The sequence below is a fragment of the Rhinatrema bivittatum genome, chromosome 5 (genome assembly GCF_901001135.1).
Source record: "Rhinatrema bivittatum chromosome 5, aRhiBiv1.1, whole genome shotgun sequence".
In the NCBI taxonomy this organism is placed as follows: Eukaryota; Metazoa; Chordata; class Amphibia; order Gymnophiona; family Rhinatrematidae; genus Rhinatrema; species Rhinatrema bivittatum.
The window spans coordinates 377,480,875-377,499,951 of NC_042619.1; the positions used below are offsets into that span (position 1 = coordinate 377,480,875).

Consider the following 19,077-nt stretch of genomic DNA (forward strand, 5'->3'; position numbering starts at 1 on the left):
GCTGAACAATAAGGGGTAGATTTTTAAACTTATGCGCAAGCGTCCAAGTGCATGCGCTTCACAGCGCACCAATTTTATAACATGCGCGCACATGTTATAAAATCCAGGCACCGCACGCAAGGGGGGAGGGGGGACTTATGCAATTTTCGTGCGACGCATCCCGGCCTTCCCTAGTTACCTCCCAGTCTGCTCCAATTAAGGAGCAGACTGGGCGGGAACTTCCCTACCCACTAAATCTAACTTATCTTACTTTTTTTCTTTTTTAAGTTGCCAGTGCGCGCTTCCCCTGCACAGTGGCAAATGGCTACTGTACTGGGCCCCTGTAGCCACGGCCCCCAGCTACCCTTTTATCTGGGTCAGGCCCTTCGGTATGTAACGGGGATTTCGCGCGAGGATGGGCCCAGCCATGCGCGTAAGCCCCGTGTTTTTTTTTTTTTTTTTAGACGTGCAGGGGATTTAATATTTGGCCGCAAATATTTACTTTGCTACTATAGCTACCCTTTGAGTTGTGCATTGTGGTTGACACTTCAAAACTCAAGTTAATGGTTTATATAGACTATCTTATTTTTTTGAAAACTGTGCTCAGTTTAAAATGAATTGTACTGCAGAAGAGAGAATGACAGCTATACTCAAATATGTCACCACGTAGACTGGGAATCAGAGACCATCTTGTTACTGTTATAACATCGGCTGTCACAAAGGACAGTGCTCAAATCATCCATGTCTTTCGCAGAAGACTGGTGCTTTGTCTTTTTTTTTTTTTTTTTTTTTTTTACAGTTGCAGCTCACTGTGCATACAGGCATTTTTTCTTACTAATTTCCCTTCAGAAATTCAAGCTCTGTGCCAACAGTAGATAATCCAAGTCTCTCCTTCGATGTTTCTTAGTCATTAATTCGCTGCAGACACCATATGGCAGTAGTGACTTACAAGTCAGAATCTTAAGAATGTCTTTGTTCCTAATGAACTGCTATTCCCTTGAATACATTTGAACTTTAATATCTACTGTAGAAAATTTAATTTAGATATTTACATTTTGCTTCATCTTAAAACTATAAACTGCATTAATATTTGCTCATATCGTGTAACAAGCAAGTCTACTGGAGTCAGAAAACTATGATCAGATTATTTACATAAAGGTACTGTTAACATAGTGAAGTATTGTATAAAGTACCAGAAAACAGTCAGATGGAAGAGCAGACAGCCAGATAAATGGAGGGAGGCATTAAAAAAAATAAATAAATAAAAAAAGAAGACAGGAAAACATTAATGAAATGCCTCGGAGAATACATACACATTCACTGATACCAATATGTAAATTTGACTGCCAGACTTGTACCAGTCATGTTTCAAATATTTGCACTTATATCCTGCTGACTAATAAAACTGTTTATCACTTTCTCTTCAACTTAGTGTTTGCAGTACAGCTATAGTGGGACTTGTTTACAGCCATTAATAGTACAGCCATGAAAGCCAACCCTGCACCAAGGCTTGGGGGCCCACAGGGACTAAACTCCTGTACAACGCCTGAAAGCAGAGGTGCAAGTATCCGTCCTACTGACGTTACAGACTGACCAGCTCCGAGGAGGGTAGCGCTTGCTTGATTCCCACCCACAGTCAGTTCCAGGTCCGTGATGCAAGTTCGCCCAATGGTTGTTGAAAAGGCCAAAAATGTAGAGCAGAAAACTATGATCCACACCGTAGATGCTGAAGAATAGAGCAATATTAAGAGAAAGGTCAGAATGCTTGAATGCAACAGCATGGTGTGCATGTTATGCTCATAGAAGCTCGTTAACGGTTCTAGTAGAAATCCAGCAAGTACTCCAACAGTGTTACTGCAACCTATGATGTACCCAGTGATCTTCGGTTTAACACCAAATCTCTCATCAATTGCTAGGGCAAAATTGCTATAGTATAGCATTATAGCAAGAGCCATTAGGAAGCGTATCAAAAATATGTCCCACAGATCAGAGCAGGCTGCATTTTTTATTTTCTTCAACATCGACACAACTTGGATCCAAGGCGACGGGGAAGTATTGCATGTTAGGATCCCATCAGCTGTTTGGGTAACATCTGGACTGCATTTAACTTTTGCCGAGCTGGTTTCCGCCAGCCTGTTAGTGTGGACGTTTGTGGTATGTAGGTGACATACATTATTGACTGTAGTATCTTCTGTCCACGGCAATATCCATACAAGACCTGTCACGGTAATGTGGAAAGTACAATACAGTGAGCAAAAAGAAGCAATGTAGTGTATATATTTATTTATGGACTGGCACACTTTGCTTCCACAACTGAGTGTCCAGTCATAACCTGTTTCAACCCCACTCACTGCAAATGATGACAATGGGCGATATGATGGGGTTGAAGAAGGGAGATACCCTTCATTTACAGCTGCCAGAATTTATGTTTTTTTTACATAATTAAGAACCACCCTGCTCGCTCTATAGCTTAGCCATCACAACTGAAGTACAGGAGTGTAGGGTGACTGCTGAAATTGGGGATGTACCAGAAAAGCTGCATCTGCCAGATGTCCTAGAACACAGTCCACCCTCCCTCATTACTCTGTGAGCACTACTTTAATGCAAAAAGCCTAGCAACTGTATGCTCACGGCAACCCAATCTAAGGTTGCTAAATCCATCCCTTAAAATAAATCGCATAATCTACTAAGAGCAGTTACAATGAAATGTGAATGCAAAAAAACCATTTTCTGCATCCAAATGAAATTAATAAAGAGCAAACCTGTTTAAAATAGAAATGAGGAAGAGAGGACCATAATGCTGTAAAAGCCACTGATAAGTTATCATAAATTTTCACAGCAAGAATTCAAGTTACATAAGAACTGGACCTTTAAAATACAGAAAAACTCTCAAATACAAAATAGAAACATGCCAACAAAAACTGTACTGGAAACCAGAAGCCCAACTGTATTATTCCTCACAAATCAAGAGATATAAACTATCATTCATAATATTAAAACCATGCTAATAAAAAAAAAAAAAAAGTGTCAACACAGCCGACGAACATCCAATAATTTAAAAAAACTTGTATAAATTTGAACTAATTTCAACAATAAAATATTTCAAAAAACATATGATGAATAAAACATCCAATAATTAAAAAAATGTTCTTTATATTCCCCCCCCCAAAAAAAAGTTCCAAAACAATAGAAACATCAAATTATATTCAATAATTACAATTAATAAGGATTTAAAAAAATCTCCTGCTCTCCATACCTGGGACCTTTTGATTTCCACTCACCTTGATATTATCATGGATTGGGAGAGATAGGAGATCTCTCTCATTCACTCACACACATACCACCACACACACTCCCTCTCTCATATACATGCCAATACTCTCTCACACAGAGGCCCTAGAACATTAATACACCACCTACTGGGCATACAGAACAAGCCAGACTGCTACAAATCCCTACAGAGAAACTACATGCAAGTCAAAATACTGCACCTCTGTCACACATGCGCATCACAGACAGACCCTTACCTAATACAAAATAAGGGACCAAATTAGAAACAGAAACAGGCAGGCAAAACTGAAATAGAAAGCCAGAGAAACCAGAGACTGTGTGAACTCTGAAATACTGAATAAAACGCAAAATACAAATATATAAGAAATGCACATTCCTAAAGATGGCATATTCCAATTGCTAAAAGAGAATTTTTATTTTACCTTTGTTTGATCTTATTTTTCTAATTGGTTGGTCCCAGTCTTTTTTCCCCTTGTCTGTATTCCTTTTTCAGGATCTCTTATCTGTTTCTTCACTCTCCTCCTGTCTTCTTTTCTTACTCCATACAAACACACTCTCACATGCATGCTCACACACTGTCTCTCACACAGGATCTCACTCTTGCATGTTTCTCACAAGCAGGATATCACTCACACTCAAGCTCCCATTCCCACACACACAAGCTCTCACTCTTACTTGCTCTCATTCACACACACGGGCTCACACTCTCACATGCTGTGTCACACATAGGTTCCCATTCCCCCTCAGACACACACAGGCTCTCTCACACACAGACGCACAGGTTCTCACATGCAGGCTCCCACTCCCATACATATATACACACACACACGTTCTCACTCTCATATGTAGACTGCCACTTTCTCACACACACAGGCTCTCACCCTCACATGCAGGCTCCCATTCCCCCCTAGACACACACATTCTCTTACATAGATTCATACTGCCACACAACAATCTAACGTCAGCCTATGACACTGCTCGAGCCCTAGTGGCATGAGCTCTAATCTGAAAATGCAACGGCTTCCCAGCATCCACGAATGCAGCCGTGATTACCTCCTTAATCCAGCGAGCTATCTCAGTTTGTGAGGCTGGCTCTCCTTGCCTAATACTTCCATGAAGAATAGGCGATCTGACTTCTGAAAAGACTTAGAAACCTCCATATACCTAACAATATGTCTTTTGACATCCAAGGGTCGCAATAGACGATACTCTGCATCTCTCTCTCTGTCCAGAGGCAGCAGGGAGATGGACTGATTCAAGTGAAACTCAGTGACCACCTTCAGTAAAAAGGAAGGAACAGTACGCAGCTGTACCACTCCTGGAGTCACCTGAAGGAATGGCTCATGGCAAAACAAGGCTTGGAGTTCAGAAACCCTAGCCACAGAGCAAACCGCCACAAGGAACACCATTTTTGAGATCAGTAACCTCAAGGACAGGGTACGCAGTGGTCTAAACGTAGGGCCTGCCAAGAAAAACAATACCAATTAAGACTCCAAAGGGGCACCGGAAACCGCAAGGGAGGACAAAGATGGTTCATTCCTTTCAGAAAACGGCCACATCAGGATAAGCCAACAAGGAACCACCATTTACCTGACCCCTGAAACAGATGAGAGCCACTACTTGCATCTTTAAGGAAATGAGAGCCAAGCCTTTCTTCAAGCCATCCTGCAAAAATTCCAAATGAACGGAATCTTGACCAAGGAAGGAAGAGTACCTTGATCCTCACACCAGGCCTCAAACACTCTCCAAACCCTCACATAAGCCAAGGAAGTGGAGAACTTTCTAGCTGTCAGTAAGATGGAAATCACCGCCTCAGAGTATCCCCACTTCAGCATGGAGGCCCTTTCAAGGGCCATACTGAAAGACAAAAATAGAGTTAGATCTTCGTGAAAGACAGGTCCCTGCCGCAACACGGACCTGTGTGCTGGAACTCGAAGAGGTGAGTCCACCATGAGACTCCACAGATCAGCATACCATGGTCTCCTGGGCCAGTCTGGAGTTACCAAATGCACCATCCCTCTGTGGTGCTCGATCCTTGGAATTAATCTTCCCAACATGGGCTATGGAGGAAAGGCATACAGGAACTTGACTTCCAGCCACTCCTGCACTAGGGCATTGATCCCCAATGATTTGGGATTTCTCCTGTGGCTGAAGAATTGCGGAACTTTCACATTGCGCAAAGTCACCAGAAGGTCTAGTAATGGAAGACCCCAGCAATCCAGAATTAGCTGAAAATGCTGGGTCTGACGATGCCCACTCTCCTGGATCCAGACTCTCTTTGCTGAGAAGTCCTTACATTGTCTCTTCCTGCTATGTGCGAGGCTAAGATCATCTGGATATCCACTTCTGCCACAATCATTGAGTTGCCAGACATAATTTGGACCAATTGACCTTGTAGCCTGTTGCCGAACTGTAAACATTCCAGTTGGACCGACCTGGCTTCCAGCCTGAGAGATGTTCCAGAGATTCTGTATTCCAGCGTCCTTGCATTGTCAGTTCTTGACAGTGAGCTCCCCAACCAAGGACACTCATGTCTGTCGTCAGTACTAGCCAGTCCAGTGGGGCTAGGGAGACTCCCTTTCCTTAGATGATCCACCTGCAGTCACCACTGCATTTAAGAGGAGACCTCCATCAGCAAACAAAGTTGAATCGAATAGACCTGAGACTATGGGTTCCACTGAGACAGCAGGCAGCACAGCAGAGGGGCATATGCGCCCTTGCCCATGACACCACTTCCAGGGTCACCACCATTAAGCCAAGTACCTGTAGATAAAACCACATGGTCGGGCGCAGAGTGTGCATCAACAGAGGGAGCTGCGCCAGCAACTTCTGAATTTGAGCTTCTGGCAGGAAAACCTTGTCCAACTTTGACATGAACTGAACCCAGAGGTATTCTGACGACTGAGCAGGCTGAAGCCTGCTTTTGGCCAGATTCAATACTCCGCTGAGTTCCCGCAACAAGGAAGTCACCTTGTGAGTCACCAGGCAGCTCTCTTCCAGTGACTTGGCGTGAATCAGCCAGTTGTCCAAGTAAGGATTAGCAACATTGTTACTAGAACTTCGGTATATAAAAAATGTTAAATAAATAAATAAGGATGTACTAGGGTTCCACCCCTTCTCAACTCTGCTGCAACAGCTATCATTATCTTGAAAAAAGTTCAGGGAGCGGTGGCTAGACCAAAGAGCAGTGCCCAAAACTGAAAGTGGCATCCCAGAACTGCGAACCACCACAGGAAGCGTTGGGAGAGAGGTCAGAAATTCCCACACCTGTACAACCATTATCACCGAGTGCATAATTTCCATGCAAAATGCTTCACTTGCAAAGAAAGGCTGACATCTTTGAGGTCCAGGACGGGATGAAAAGAGCCCTCCTTCTTTGGCACAACGAAATAAATGGAATATCACCCCGAATTTCCTTGAGACTTGGGCACTGGGACCACAGTCCTCAGACTGAGAAGCCTTACCAATGTACCCTCCACTGCCTGCGACTTCTGCGGGGAGTGGCAGGGAGACTCCATAAACACATCCCTAAGAACAATGCGGAACTCCATCGCATATCCTTCTCATATCACCTCCAGGACCCACTGATCTGATGTGATTTTGACCCAGCTCTGATAAAAGAGAGAGGCATCCCCCTATCTCCTCTTCCCGGGGGGTGGGTCGGCAAACCTTCAATGTAAGGCTCAGGAGGTTGCAGTACCCAAGCCTGTGCCTCTTCTGGGTTGTCAGGGACGAAAGGACTGAGATCTACCGAAGGGTCAAGTCGTCAAAGATCACTCCTCTATAGGGTCAAAAACGCTTGGATCATCTAGTAAAACCTCTCATGTTAAAGGAGCGCTGCGCCAGCTCCTTATCCTCTGGCAAACAAGGAACTGGAGATTCGCCCCACTCACTGGCAAGTTTCTCCAACTCGCTCCAAACAAAAGCGAGTAGTTAAAAGGCAACTTGGTGAGGCAAATATATGAACCACATCTGATGCCTGGCTACTACTATTGAAGCCACACCACTAGCTAAATTACAGACCAGATCACAGCCCACATCTGCCAAGATAGCAGCTGGTTCTATAATCGCCCTGAAATTTAACCCAGGGATATTGACCTCTTGGGAGAGAAGCAAACAAGAGCGAGCGACCAAGGAACAAAAAGAAGTGATCTGCAAGGACATTGCCACTGCTTCAAATGCTTGCTGAAGGATAGTCTCAATCTTTTTATCATGAGCATCCTTCAAGGCTGCTCTGCCTTCCACAGGAATAGTGGTTCACTTGGAGACTGCACACACACAACTGCATCTACCTTCAGAAAATGTAAGTGCTCTCTTGCCACTGGATCCAGAGGGTACAGGCCTTCTAACACCCAACCCCCTTTGAAATTAGCTTCTGGGGCACCCCACTCAAGAGCAATCAATTCTTGAATGGCTTCCATCACAGATTTCTCTTTGGCTCACACACTGAATCTGCCCCAGGAACTCCAGGCATTATCAAGGACTGGGAAATCAGAGCTGGCAGTATATTTCTATGAAAGAACCGTAGCACGGTCCTGTATGGTTCAAATCCATGGGAAATTTCACCATCCTCAATAGAGTCAGAATTGACGTCATCATCCATGCCATCCAGAACTCGATCCGGAGGTCCTGCTGCCGCTCTAGGAGTACACCGGCACTTAACAGAAGGTTCAAGCAAAGTTCCTACCTGTGCCTCTGCTGTGGGAGCACAGGACAGGGCTGCAGACTGCGCCTGAAGAAAGGCTTGCAACCCCTGGAAAAAAAAATTCTATCCATGAAAAAGTAGAAGTTCCAGACCAGGGGGTACCTGAGGAGTACTCACTGAGCTACCTTCCCCCTGCTGACAAACTAATTAGGGGAGTTCCAAAAGCAGGCACTCCACCTGAGTCGTCTACCTAGACTCACATCCGGTTGGGAAGAACCAACCACGCTTAGTGAAATCAGAGGAAGACAAGTCTCCCTGAGCCTCCAAACACTGCTGGCACAAATTAGTGGGCACTCCTGGCTGAGATGCCCAAATATGACAAGCAGTACAAGGAGGAGCACGCTAAGCCTTCCAAGGTACAGGCACTATTATGGCAGACAGTATGCTGAGCAGTGGTCGCAGGCATGCGGATGATAGTTTTTTGTTTTTTTTATGCACGCTAAACCTAGGCGCACAAAATTATGCGTCCAACACTTAGGCGTCACACACCTAGGTGCCTACCTAGGCACCAAAAATTAAGGGGTACATTTTAAAAGAGAGCGCACGCGCGAACATAAGTACGCTGGATTTTATAAGATACGCGCGTATCTTATAAAATCCGGGGTCGGCGCGCAAGGGGGTGCACATTTGTGCAACTTGTATGCACTGCTCGTTCCCTCCACCCCCCCCCCCCACCTTCCCCTCCCGGCCCTATCTAGACCCCCCCCTACCTTTATCAGAAAAGTTACTACTGCCTCTGGGCCGAGTGCCCCGACACAGGCCGCTATCTGGGCACTCGGACACGCCCCCAGACCGCCCCCACACCCCCGATCCAAAACTGCGCCCCCTGGCCATGCCCCCGACCGCCCCTTTTTGCAAGCCCCAGGACTTATACGTGTCCCGGGGCTTGCGCTCGGCGCGCGCAGGGGTGTTTTAAAAAGGTTACATGTGTAACCCTTTTAAAATCCAGCCCTAAGTGTCCAAAAAACATAAGTGCACAGTACAAGTTGTGTGCAAAAGTAAGAGTGCGGCCACTATGCGGCACTTAACGTGAACATACAGACTACAAGGCCCGATTATGCATTCAAAAACTGGGCACACAATCTGGATGCACAGCTAGATGCAAACACTGGACCGCTAATCCTGTAAAGGGTAGCCTTAGAAAGCGCACAAAATGCTGTTGCGGCCTACCACATTGCGTGCAATGAAAAGCCTCGGAGCGGGGTCTAGCCTAAGGAGGATGCTCAACCCGACAGGTTGCCCACGTCCTTCGACCTCCCACAGAACAGGACGAACATCAGAACGGCGCGCCAAAAACAGAGACTGGGGGAAGGAGGCAGCCCTACACAACAAAAAACCTCCATCTAAGTCTCTGTATAATCTTGAACAAAAAAAACAAAAAAACACTTACCAGAGCTCAGCCTTACCTGGCTGAGTAGAGACGGTCTCCGGCTGCAGGGGGAGAGGGCGTATGTCATCGCCGCTGTGCTCGGCTTCCTGCACCCGCTCCCTTTCAGCTGCTTAAGCAGCTAAGCCCATGCCAGCTGAAAAACCAGCTACTGGACCAAGGCACTCATCTGAAGGACCATGGAAATCACCTCAGGATTCTCAACTGTGGGAGGGACCATTTGGTATCACCGCAGTAGAGCAGAGCAAATTAATTTCCTCAATTCTCCTTAAAAAGAAGCAATTCCCAGTGAGGAGATGCACAGCCACTATCTGCTGGAGACGGAGAATATTGGCAGGCTGATGTCACGGCAGGGGTATAAATACTATGATGTCAGTTTGCTTCGTCTCCGTCTGCTGGTAGAGGTGCACAATCCACTTGTTCTGTATTCATCGGACTGGACACTAACAAACCATGCTCGACAATCAGTGCCTACATTTTCTGTGTGGCGAGAGAGCGCCGACTTTCTATTAAACATTTTCTAATTTTGTGCTGATTACGCCCCACGTAAATTATTGGGCAAGTACACTGGATGTTGTAAATAACACTAGAAGTACAAATCATACGATGTTTTCCGTTAATGACAAAATCAGTATTAGGATGTATACGTCGCTGCTCTGTCAATACAGTATTGCAAAAATCACATTTATTACATGAAAAATATCTGGGCGGTTCAGGTCCTGTACTTGGAATGGGAAGAACTTCATGTAGAACATGTTTTTAAGTTGCTGCCCCCTCATATACGAAAAACATGGTGGTGTAGCAAAGCCTGAGTACATAGATAAAATGTGCCAATATTTTTAAGCCGTTGCTGCCACCTTGTGGGCAAGTTGGTGAATTTCAAAATTCAAGTGAGATCATCTGTAGAAGCTGATCTCTATTGGCATACTTAACTCTCTTGTATGCCTATTAGATAACCATGTAATGAAAACCTGTTGACTAAAAGTCACTCAATGTTGAAATTCTTCAATGGTTGAGCGCAAGCATCTAATACACATGACCCTCACAAATCCCCCTTATGTTCAAGTGTCAAGGAAAAGATCTATATTAGAACCGCTAGCTGTCATAGACCTTTTTCTACAGCCTAATGTATGTTTGATGCTTCATTTATCCGGGATTCAGTACACATGCTAACATGATTACATCAGGTTATCGAGCATTCTTGCTGACTCTTTTCTTGAGTTGTTGGATGTTGAATCGCTCTGTGCGCCACAATTTTCAGCCATGCAATTAAGATGGTAACTTTCAAACAGCCGCAAGGGTGTAACCTGTATGCGATTATGCCGGCTCACACCCAGAGAAACATCCAATTTATAACATGTGCATGTGATATAAAATTGGCTGTACGCACAGTTTTATATGGATGTGCGCGCAAATGCCGGCTCTAGCACGTAAGTGTGTGCGTGTGTGGGGATTTTAAAAACAACACGGGTTTACGCAATTGCTTTTTCCCCACTTCGCTCCCAGTTTGCCCAGTTAACATTTCCTAACCCCCCCCCCTCCCCGTTATTTAGCTTCCCTTTTAACCTCGACCCTTAAAACCCCACTAACTCCCCAAGTTTTTTTTATTTTAATACTTACACGCCATCCATAGCAGAAGTAAAGTTACGCAGAAGGGGATCCCGGCAAACACGCAATTTTCAAGCTAACTTCCCGGAATGCCCATGTGCTGCCCATGCTCCGCCTAGACCCCTTTTAGAACCTTGGGATGTGTGTGTATACTGGGAGATACACGCATACTCGCTCACTTTTTAAAATCTGCGTGGCATGCACTGGCCTGAAACACGCACAGATCTCCCAGCTTTGGCGCGCCTAGGGCTTTTAAAGTGAACCTTTAAATCTGTTTGGAAGCAGAGACTTAAACCACAGAGCATTCAGTCATCTTATCTGTGATTTAGCTGAAACTGCTACTATGTGAAAACTATTTTACATTTGGAAAGCATTTTTACCTGAAAATCCGTGTGGCAATGGGGTCTCCCATTGTACCATAACCTCTATGTTCATGTATTTGAAGAAGAGTTTATTTATCCATCTCCTTTTTTTCCCCCAAATCAAACTCTGGAGTCGATACATCAATGATATTTTTTTTTTGTGCGGACTGGCACAGAACAGCAATTACTTTCTTTTCATCAATGGCTTAATATGCAAAACAATTACATTTTACTTTGCAATACTATTAAAAAAAAGTCATTTTTGGACATTCAGATTAAGTCGACATGCACCTCTATTTTCACTATTTCATTTCGTAAATGCACAGAATCGAATAATCTATTATTATGCTTCCAGAGTCACCATCCCTGTCCCTTTAAAATGTGGCTTACCGGTAGGTCAATGTTTTCATATTAGATGCTTGTGCTCAGCCATGGAAAAATGTCAACAATCAAGAGATTTAGCCAACAGGTTTTTATTACATGGTTATCCAAGATACGCGATTAAAAAGACATACAAGAGAGCTAAGTTTAAAGACAGAGATCAGCTTCTGCAGTATAAGTCAGCACCGCATTCAGATGATCTCACTTGCGTTTTGAAATTCACCAGCTTGGTCCACAAGGTGGAAGCAGTGATTAAGAAACATTAGCACATTTTATCTATGCATTCAGTTTTTGCTGCTCAACATTTTTATTCCTTAAGGGGCACCAACATAAAGGAACATGTAAGTGCAGTGCTTCCCGTTCCAAGTACGGGTGAGTTACCGCCTAGGCGTTTTTCATGTAATAAACGTGATTTGTGAAATACTGCATTGACAGGACAGCGGTGGTTACATCCCAATATTGGTTTAGTCATTAATACACATCATACCAGTTGCACTTCTTCCAGTCTTATCATCCAATGTACTTGCCCATGAATTTATATAGGGCCACTCTGCGCAAGGTTTAATAGAAGAGTTTTTTCTTCACAAAAAAAAATATTGGCACTGTGTTTTGGCAAATCACAAATGAATGGTCATAGACCAAGTCATGCCATCTTCTAGAGGTAGAGCTATTACAACTGTTCTTAAACCTCAACATCAATCGATCTATAGGTTGAATAGTAAATCTTCAAATGAGTTGCATGAAAAAACTTAAGTATCCATTATGAGGCTTTTTTTTTTCCAGAATTTTTTTTTTTTTTTTACATATTTCATTTTGATTGGCCAGTTTTCCCCGGCAATGACATTTTAATATGCCCTCTCTAAGAAATTCCTCTCGTACAAATGGAGAAAGAACAGGGTCAGAGGCTACTCATCTCCTTGATAATTTTTAATGCATGGACAATACAAATATTTGAATAGAATTTCAGAAGAAGGTGTATTTAGGTTTCAAAGGTATTTTAAGCCCTCATGGTATTTGGAAGACTGTATTTTTATTCTTTGATCTTAAAAGTGGCTTCTCCTATCTTCTTCCTCTGCAGAAATAAAATGTTGAGCTCGAGTCACCATGTCCTGTCACCCCAATGCAAATTCTGGAGGACTTTGAACATTACCAAGTGTTGCATACCATTTATTTTTTTTTTTTTTTTAAATCAGAGACTTTTGTGGCTATGAAGTGTTTGAGGTTCATATTCAAAAGTCATTTAGATGGATAACGTAACGGTTTTCAGACTAACAAGTACATTTTCAAAGGGTTGCGTGCGTAAGCCCCGGGACGCGCAGAAGTGGCGACTGAAGGGAAAAGGGGCAGCCCAGTATGGGCGGGGAGGGCTGGGACAGCACCATTAGCCGCGATCCCGGGAATGTGCGTGCCAGCAGCCGGCCGGCGCAGATTACTTCTGCTGCAGAGGAGCAGCAAGTAAAAAAATTAAAAAAAAAAATTAGGGATAGGAAAATTCCCTCCCAGTCTGCTCCTTAATTGGAGCAGACTGGGAAAGGCCCGATTGTGTCACCACGCATAGGTTATAGATTCCCCCCACCCCGCCTGCAAGAATTGTGAGTCACCTGCACATGTACACAGCCATCGGATTTTATAATATGCGCGCGCATGTTATAGATTGGCACACAAACTTTTTTTTTTTTTTTTTTTAAATCGACTCCTAAATGGCTTTCCCTGGCTATATTTATCCACAGAGATTCTAGCTGGCTGATAAGTTAGGCAGCTAGAGTTTAGACGGATAAGTAAGGGGTGGTGCGGGGGCGTAATCGGGAGGAGTTAGCTGGCTAAGTAACAGTTTAACGCCGATTTTCAGAGACAGCCGGCTAAGTCTGGTCGAGTCAAAGAGCTGTCCTGCAGTTAGCCTGCTAACCAGTTAAGAGGGTCATTTATCATTTTGCATTAAGGCCTTAACACGTGCATTAAATAGTGCAATGTGCGCTAATATGCAAATGTCATATTAGTTATGCAAATGGGAGGAGTTTGGGGGGAGTAAATGGTAACGTCAAATGTAACAGAGTAATACACAGCAACATGGGTTTTAACGCCAGAAATAACTACACCTTTTTTCTGTGCGTTATTGACCGAAAAGGGTTTTATCACGCATGTAGTTCGGGGGGGGGGGGGGGAAGAGGGAGAGAGACCAATATGTTACTTTACTATTTATACCTCTGTAAGGGGGGGGGGGGGGCATTTTTACATATACAGAGATACGAACAGCAAAGTTGTACTAGAGCGTACATTGCAAAAATCAACTACTATTTTACCTTTATCATTCCAAATGACAGAAAATCTTCAGGGATGTCAGCTTAGCTGTTCATATCTCTGTATATTTAAAACTGCCTCCCCAAACCTACTCTACCCCGAGTTACAAGTGCCCTCTCTTACAGTAGAATAAATGGTAAAGTTACATATTGGTCTCTGCAGAGTCTCTCTCTCAACAGCATGTGCGACAAAAGCAAGTTTGCTTACCGTAAACGGTGTTTCCGTAGATAGCAGGATGAATTAGCCATGCTGTCATGGGAACTTGTCCATCAGGGCACGGGAGGCGGAGCTTCCAAAGTAGAGTTCAGAGCTTTGCTCTGTGCGGCTGCGCGTGCCTTCCTGCGCAGAAAACAGATTCAGTCTGTAATTAAGCAGTGTATGAACAAAAGTTTGGTATTTTGACTATCCAGGGAGGTGGTGGGTCAGCATGGCTAATTCATCCTGCTATCTATGGAAACTACAGTAAGCAAACTTGCTTTTCCCCCATTGATAGCAGGGCTGAATTAGCCATGCTGTCATGGGAGTCCTAAGTTCCCGATCATGCTGTACTGTTTGAGTCCTTTTTTTTTTTCCTTTTTTGCGTGATCAAGTCTTGGTGGATAGTCGAGTATGTAATTATGTTGATACAGATTGTAGAATGGCTCGTCCCAGTTTGGCATTATCAGATGTCTGCTCATCTAAGCAGTAGTGGGACGTAAACGTGTATAGGGACAACCATGTTGCCGCCTTGCATGTGTCTATGGGCTGCACGTGTCGTACATGTGCCATTGAGGCTGCAACTGTTCTCACTTGATGTGCGTTTAGATGAGAAGACAGAGTTAACCTGTTTCTGGTAACAGAATTGAATACATTGTGCAATCCAGCTAGAGATGGTTCGCTTAGCTACAGGAAGGCTCGGTGTGTTCAGGTTGAATGATACGAATAACTGCGACTTTTGTGACTCCGACTGTGTCCTTCTCTTGAGGTAGGCTAATGCTCTTTTACAGTCCAATGTGTGTAACAATTTTTCCCTGTCATTCTGATGAGGTGTGGGAAAAAATGTTGGCAGTTCTGTGGATTGATTTAAGTGGAACTGTGACACTACCTTCGGGAGGAAAGATAGATGGGTCCGAAGTACAGCTTTGTGATGATAAAATTGTAAGGACTATAATGTACTAAAGTCTGGAGTTCACTGACTCTGCGTGCTGACATTACTGTGATTAGGAAGACTACTTTCCATGTAAGGTACTTGATTTGGGCAGAGTCTATAAGTTCGAATGGAGATAGCATTAGTTGCTCCAAAACTAGGTTGAGATTCCATGGCACCGGAGGCTTGGAGATCGGTGGTCTCAGGTGGGAGAAGCCTTTGAGAAAACGAGATACCATTGGATGGACTGATATGGGTTGGCCACTATGTGGTCTATGATACGCCGCTATGATGCCGAGGTGGACTCTGATTGAAGACGTCGTGAGGCCTGCTGTATATAACGTGTGCAGGTAATCTAGTAAGGATTCCGGCGAGCAATCCAAGGGGTGTAGGCCTTTGGATGTGCACCAGGTAGAATATCGTTGCCATTTAAACCCGTAATTCCTCCTTGTACATGGTTTCCTGGATTCTACAATTATTTCTTGTGCTGATACTGAGATGCCTTGTTCCGTTAGGAGGATCCGCTCAATCTCCATGCTGTTAAGTGGGGGGGGGGGGGGGGGGGGGGGAGTGCATTGGGTGAAGAAGAGTTCCTTCTTCCCGAGACAAGAGATCTGCTCAATTCGGCAATGAGATTGGGTCTTCGATGGACAGATGTAGAAGGTAGGTGTACCACGGCTGTCTGGGCCAAGCCGGTGCTATTAGTATCAGTTGAGCTACGTCTCATATGCACTTCTGTATAGTCTTCGTGATGAGAGGTATTGGAGGGAAGGCATACATAAGGGATTCCGTCCAAGGAATTAGGAAGGCACCCTGTGCAGTCCGTCAATGGCTGGTCTACACCGAGCAGAAACAAGGGATCTTTGCGTTGTCTTCTGTGGCAAAGAGATCTATCGTTGGCACTCCCCACTTGGCGAATATCTCTAGCGTCACCTGTTGGTTCAGTGACCGTGACAGTAGAATATGTGGCTTAACCTATCCGCACGAGTATTGGTGGCCCCTGGGAGATAGGTCGCCTGAAGGTGTATGGAGTGACGATTCGCATGATCCAAAATCTGCAGTGTTTCCTTGGTTAGGGACCATGATCCTGACCCTCCTTGCTTGTTTATGTAGAACATTGCTACCTGATTGTCTGTATATACCATGGCTCGACAACCTTGAAGTTGAGGAAGGAAAGTTTAACGCATTTCGTACTGCTCTGAGTTCTAGCAGATTGATCTGTAAATTCCACTCTTGGGAGGACCATTGACCTTGTGTCTGTAGGTGCTCCCCAGCCCGAGAGGAATCAGTGGTAAGTACTGTGTTGTGCGGGAGAGTACTGAATAAGGTACCCTTGAGCTACCAATCTATATTTTTTCGCATGTCTGGAGTTAGAATGACTCTTCGTTAAAGGTTGTGAGTGCTATTTCCACTGTCTTTTCAATCTCCACTGCAGATGACGCATGTGTAACCTGGCGTTGGGTACTGTATAAAGGGCCACAGCCATGTGCTCCAGGACTGTATCTAATGTGCTGAGGGGCGTTGCATAAGTCTGAGAGACCGCAAGAGGTGCTGCATCTCTAGTTTCCTTTCCAGTGGCAGGAATGCTCTGGTCTTTGTGGTGTCCAAATGAGCGCCTATGAATTGGAGAATTTGAGTTGGGTTCAGAGTGGATTTCTGATAATTGATTACAAGTCTCAAGCGGTCCAAGCAGTGGATCGTTTGGTGAAGCTGGTTGTTGAGCGTTTCAGGATCCGAAGCTATGCGCAGCCAATTGTCGAGATAGGGAAATATTTGTATACCTCGTTGTCATAGGTGTGCCACCACCACTGCCATGCACTTCGTAAAGACTCTGGGGGCTGCTGATAGACCAAATGGAAGGACCTTGTATTGATAGTGCTTGCCCTGGAATTGGAAGGACAGGTAATGCCATGAAGTATGGTGGATAGGTATATGGATATATGCATCCTTCAGATCTATAGAACACATCCAATCGTTGGGTTGAAGAAGTGGGAGGATGGTTTTTAATGATACCATCTTGAATTTCTCTTTGATTAGTTGTTTGTTCAACTCGCGGAGATCCAGAATTGGTCGGTGGCCCCCTGACTTCTTGGGAATGAGGAAATATGGTGAGTAGGACCCTTTGTTCAATGCATGATGTGGAACAAATTGAATCACCCATTGTTGTTGCAGGGATGTTATTTCTTCCGCTAGCTGGTGTTGATGGCCTTTTGCAATCCTGGTCGGTAGATGAGGAAGACAAGGTCTGGTTGAAAATTGGAGTTGGTATCCTTCTTGGGCAATTTCCAGAACCCAACGATCTGATGTGATGGCTCCCCACTCTAAGAAGTGGGATGTTATTCTGCCCGGCAGAGTTGGTTGCAGTGCTGGCGGTCACACAATTAAAAAGATTGGGGTGTCTTGGCCGAAGATGGAGGTTGTTGACTCTGGGTACGTAGAGTCCTAGGCCATCTTCTCCTATGTTGCAGCAGCTGTTGTTGAGTTCACTGCAGTGGATTGTACAGGGGAGGCTGATACGTTGAATACTGACAGAACGGCCTATGTTGGTACTGCTGCCTACAGTGCGGAGGGAAGTAACGCCTTTGTGGAGAACGTATAGATGGATGAATCAACGACTGTACTGCTACAGACTGCTCTTTCAAATTGGACACAGTCTCCTGGAATCGATCTCCAAATAACTTATCTCCCTTGCATGGCAAGTTTGCTAACTTGTCGTGCACATCTTCGCGTATTGCGCTCGCACGGAGCCAAGACATTCTTCTAGCTATGGCTGCTGCTGAAGTCCGTGACGAGAACTTGAATGCTTCATACACCATGCAAAGGAGGTGTCTGATGCCCTCTTCCATATCCTGGACCGGTTGGATAATGGTCGCTGTAGACTGGTCAGCCACCGGAAGTACACCTTTCACGCCTTGTAAGCATTCATATAAATACTGAACAATATAAAATTGATGCTGCTGAGAGCATAGAAGCTTGGAACGTCTTTTTTGAGAAATTATCCAGGTAATGGTGTTCCTTACCTGGGGATGTTGATGCATGCAACCTGGATTTCTTTGCTCGTTGCATGGCCGACTCCACCACAAGCGATGAATGTGGAAGTTGTGGAAGGAAGTAGAAATATGACTGCTTCATTCTGAATTTTAAATCAGTCTTTCTGGAGGAATAGTGAACGGTGTCTCCCATGACTTTTCCAGCACCTAATCCAGCACTCTATGTGAAGGCAAAGAAGTGGGTTCAGCTGGCAAATCAAGTAAACCGGGTTGATGTGATACCTATCATGAAACTCGGTATAACAAAAAACAATAAATAAATAAATAAATAAGTATTTTCAGTAAGCCCAATGTCTCTGCCCTTGGATCCGGAATCTTTCGTTTTTCCAGGTGCAGGATAGATCCCATCTTTTCCAAGAACTTAGGACAAGATAAATCCTCCAGCAGAGAATAGGGCTCGGGCGGATCTTCAGGAAGGTCCGATGGGTATCCTGTAGATGTGCCTGGAGATGTCCGAGGTGAGTCAGGATCTACGAACACTGGAGAATCTCGCACAGGAGGATGTTGCTCCAGTGGTTGAGGCGAAGGGTCCCTCAGTGATAGTGGTACTGGGCGTTCTGGGGACGAATGTCCCTTTGACTGCGGTAATTCTGATGCACTACCTGTCGGTGAGGGAGGCAGAGGAAAGGTAGACTGTAGCATCTCAAAGAAACCTGAGAGGGCCGAAGATAATTGGGAAAATGCCTGTTGAGTTTGAGGCGGCATATGCGGTTTGGGAGGTCGTTTAGAACCTGATGATGGCAGCGCCACCAGCAAAATATCCGAGTCTGGGGCCCCAGACTGTCTCTTTTGTGGGTGAAAGTCCCCTGTTACCTTTTTCTTTTTTGTTAATGGCTCCTGTAGACAGTCATCCAAATCTCTGTGTCTAGAGCTTGGAAGAGAGATCAGAA

At 44.6% G+C, this 19,077-nt stretch overlaps 1 protein-coding gene across 3 annotated transcripts in view; it reads right to left on the reverse strand.

Annotated features, from left to right (window-relative positions):
• Nucleotides 1–400: 400 nt before the first annotated feature.
• The window catches only part of MFSD9 (major facilitator superfamily domain containing 9), a 65,598-nt gene continuing 46,921 nt past the window's right edge, over nt 401–19,077 (reverse strand). For all 3 annotated transcript variants that reach the window (XM_029604836.1, XM_029604837.1, XM_029604835.1), the window contains one exon: nt 401–2,197. In XM_029604836.1, the coding sequence (XP_029460696.1) occupies nt 1,392–2,197 (806 nt within the window). In that variant the 3' untranslated portion in view covers nt 401–1,391. The remainder of the gene's footprint in view (nt 2,198–19,077) is intronic.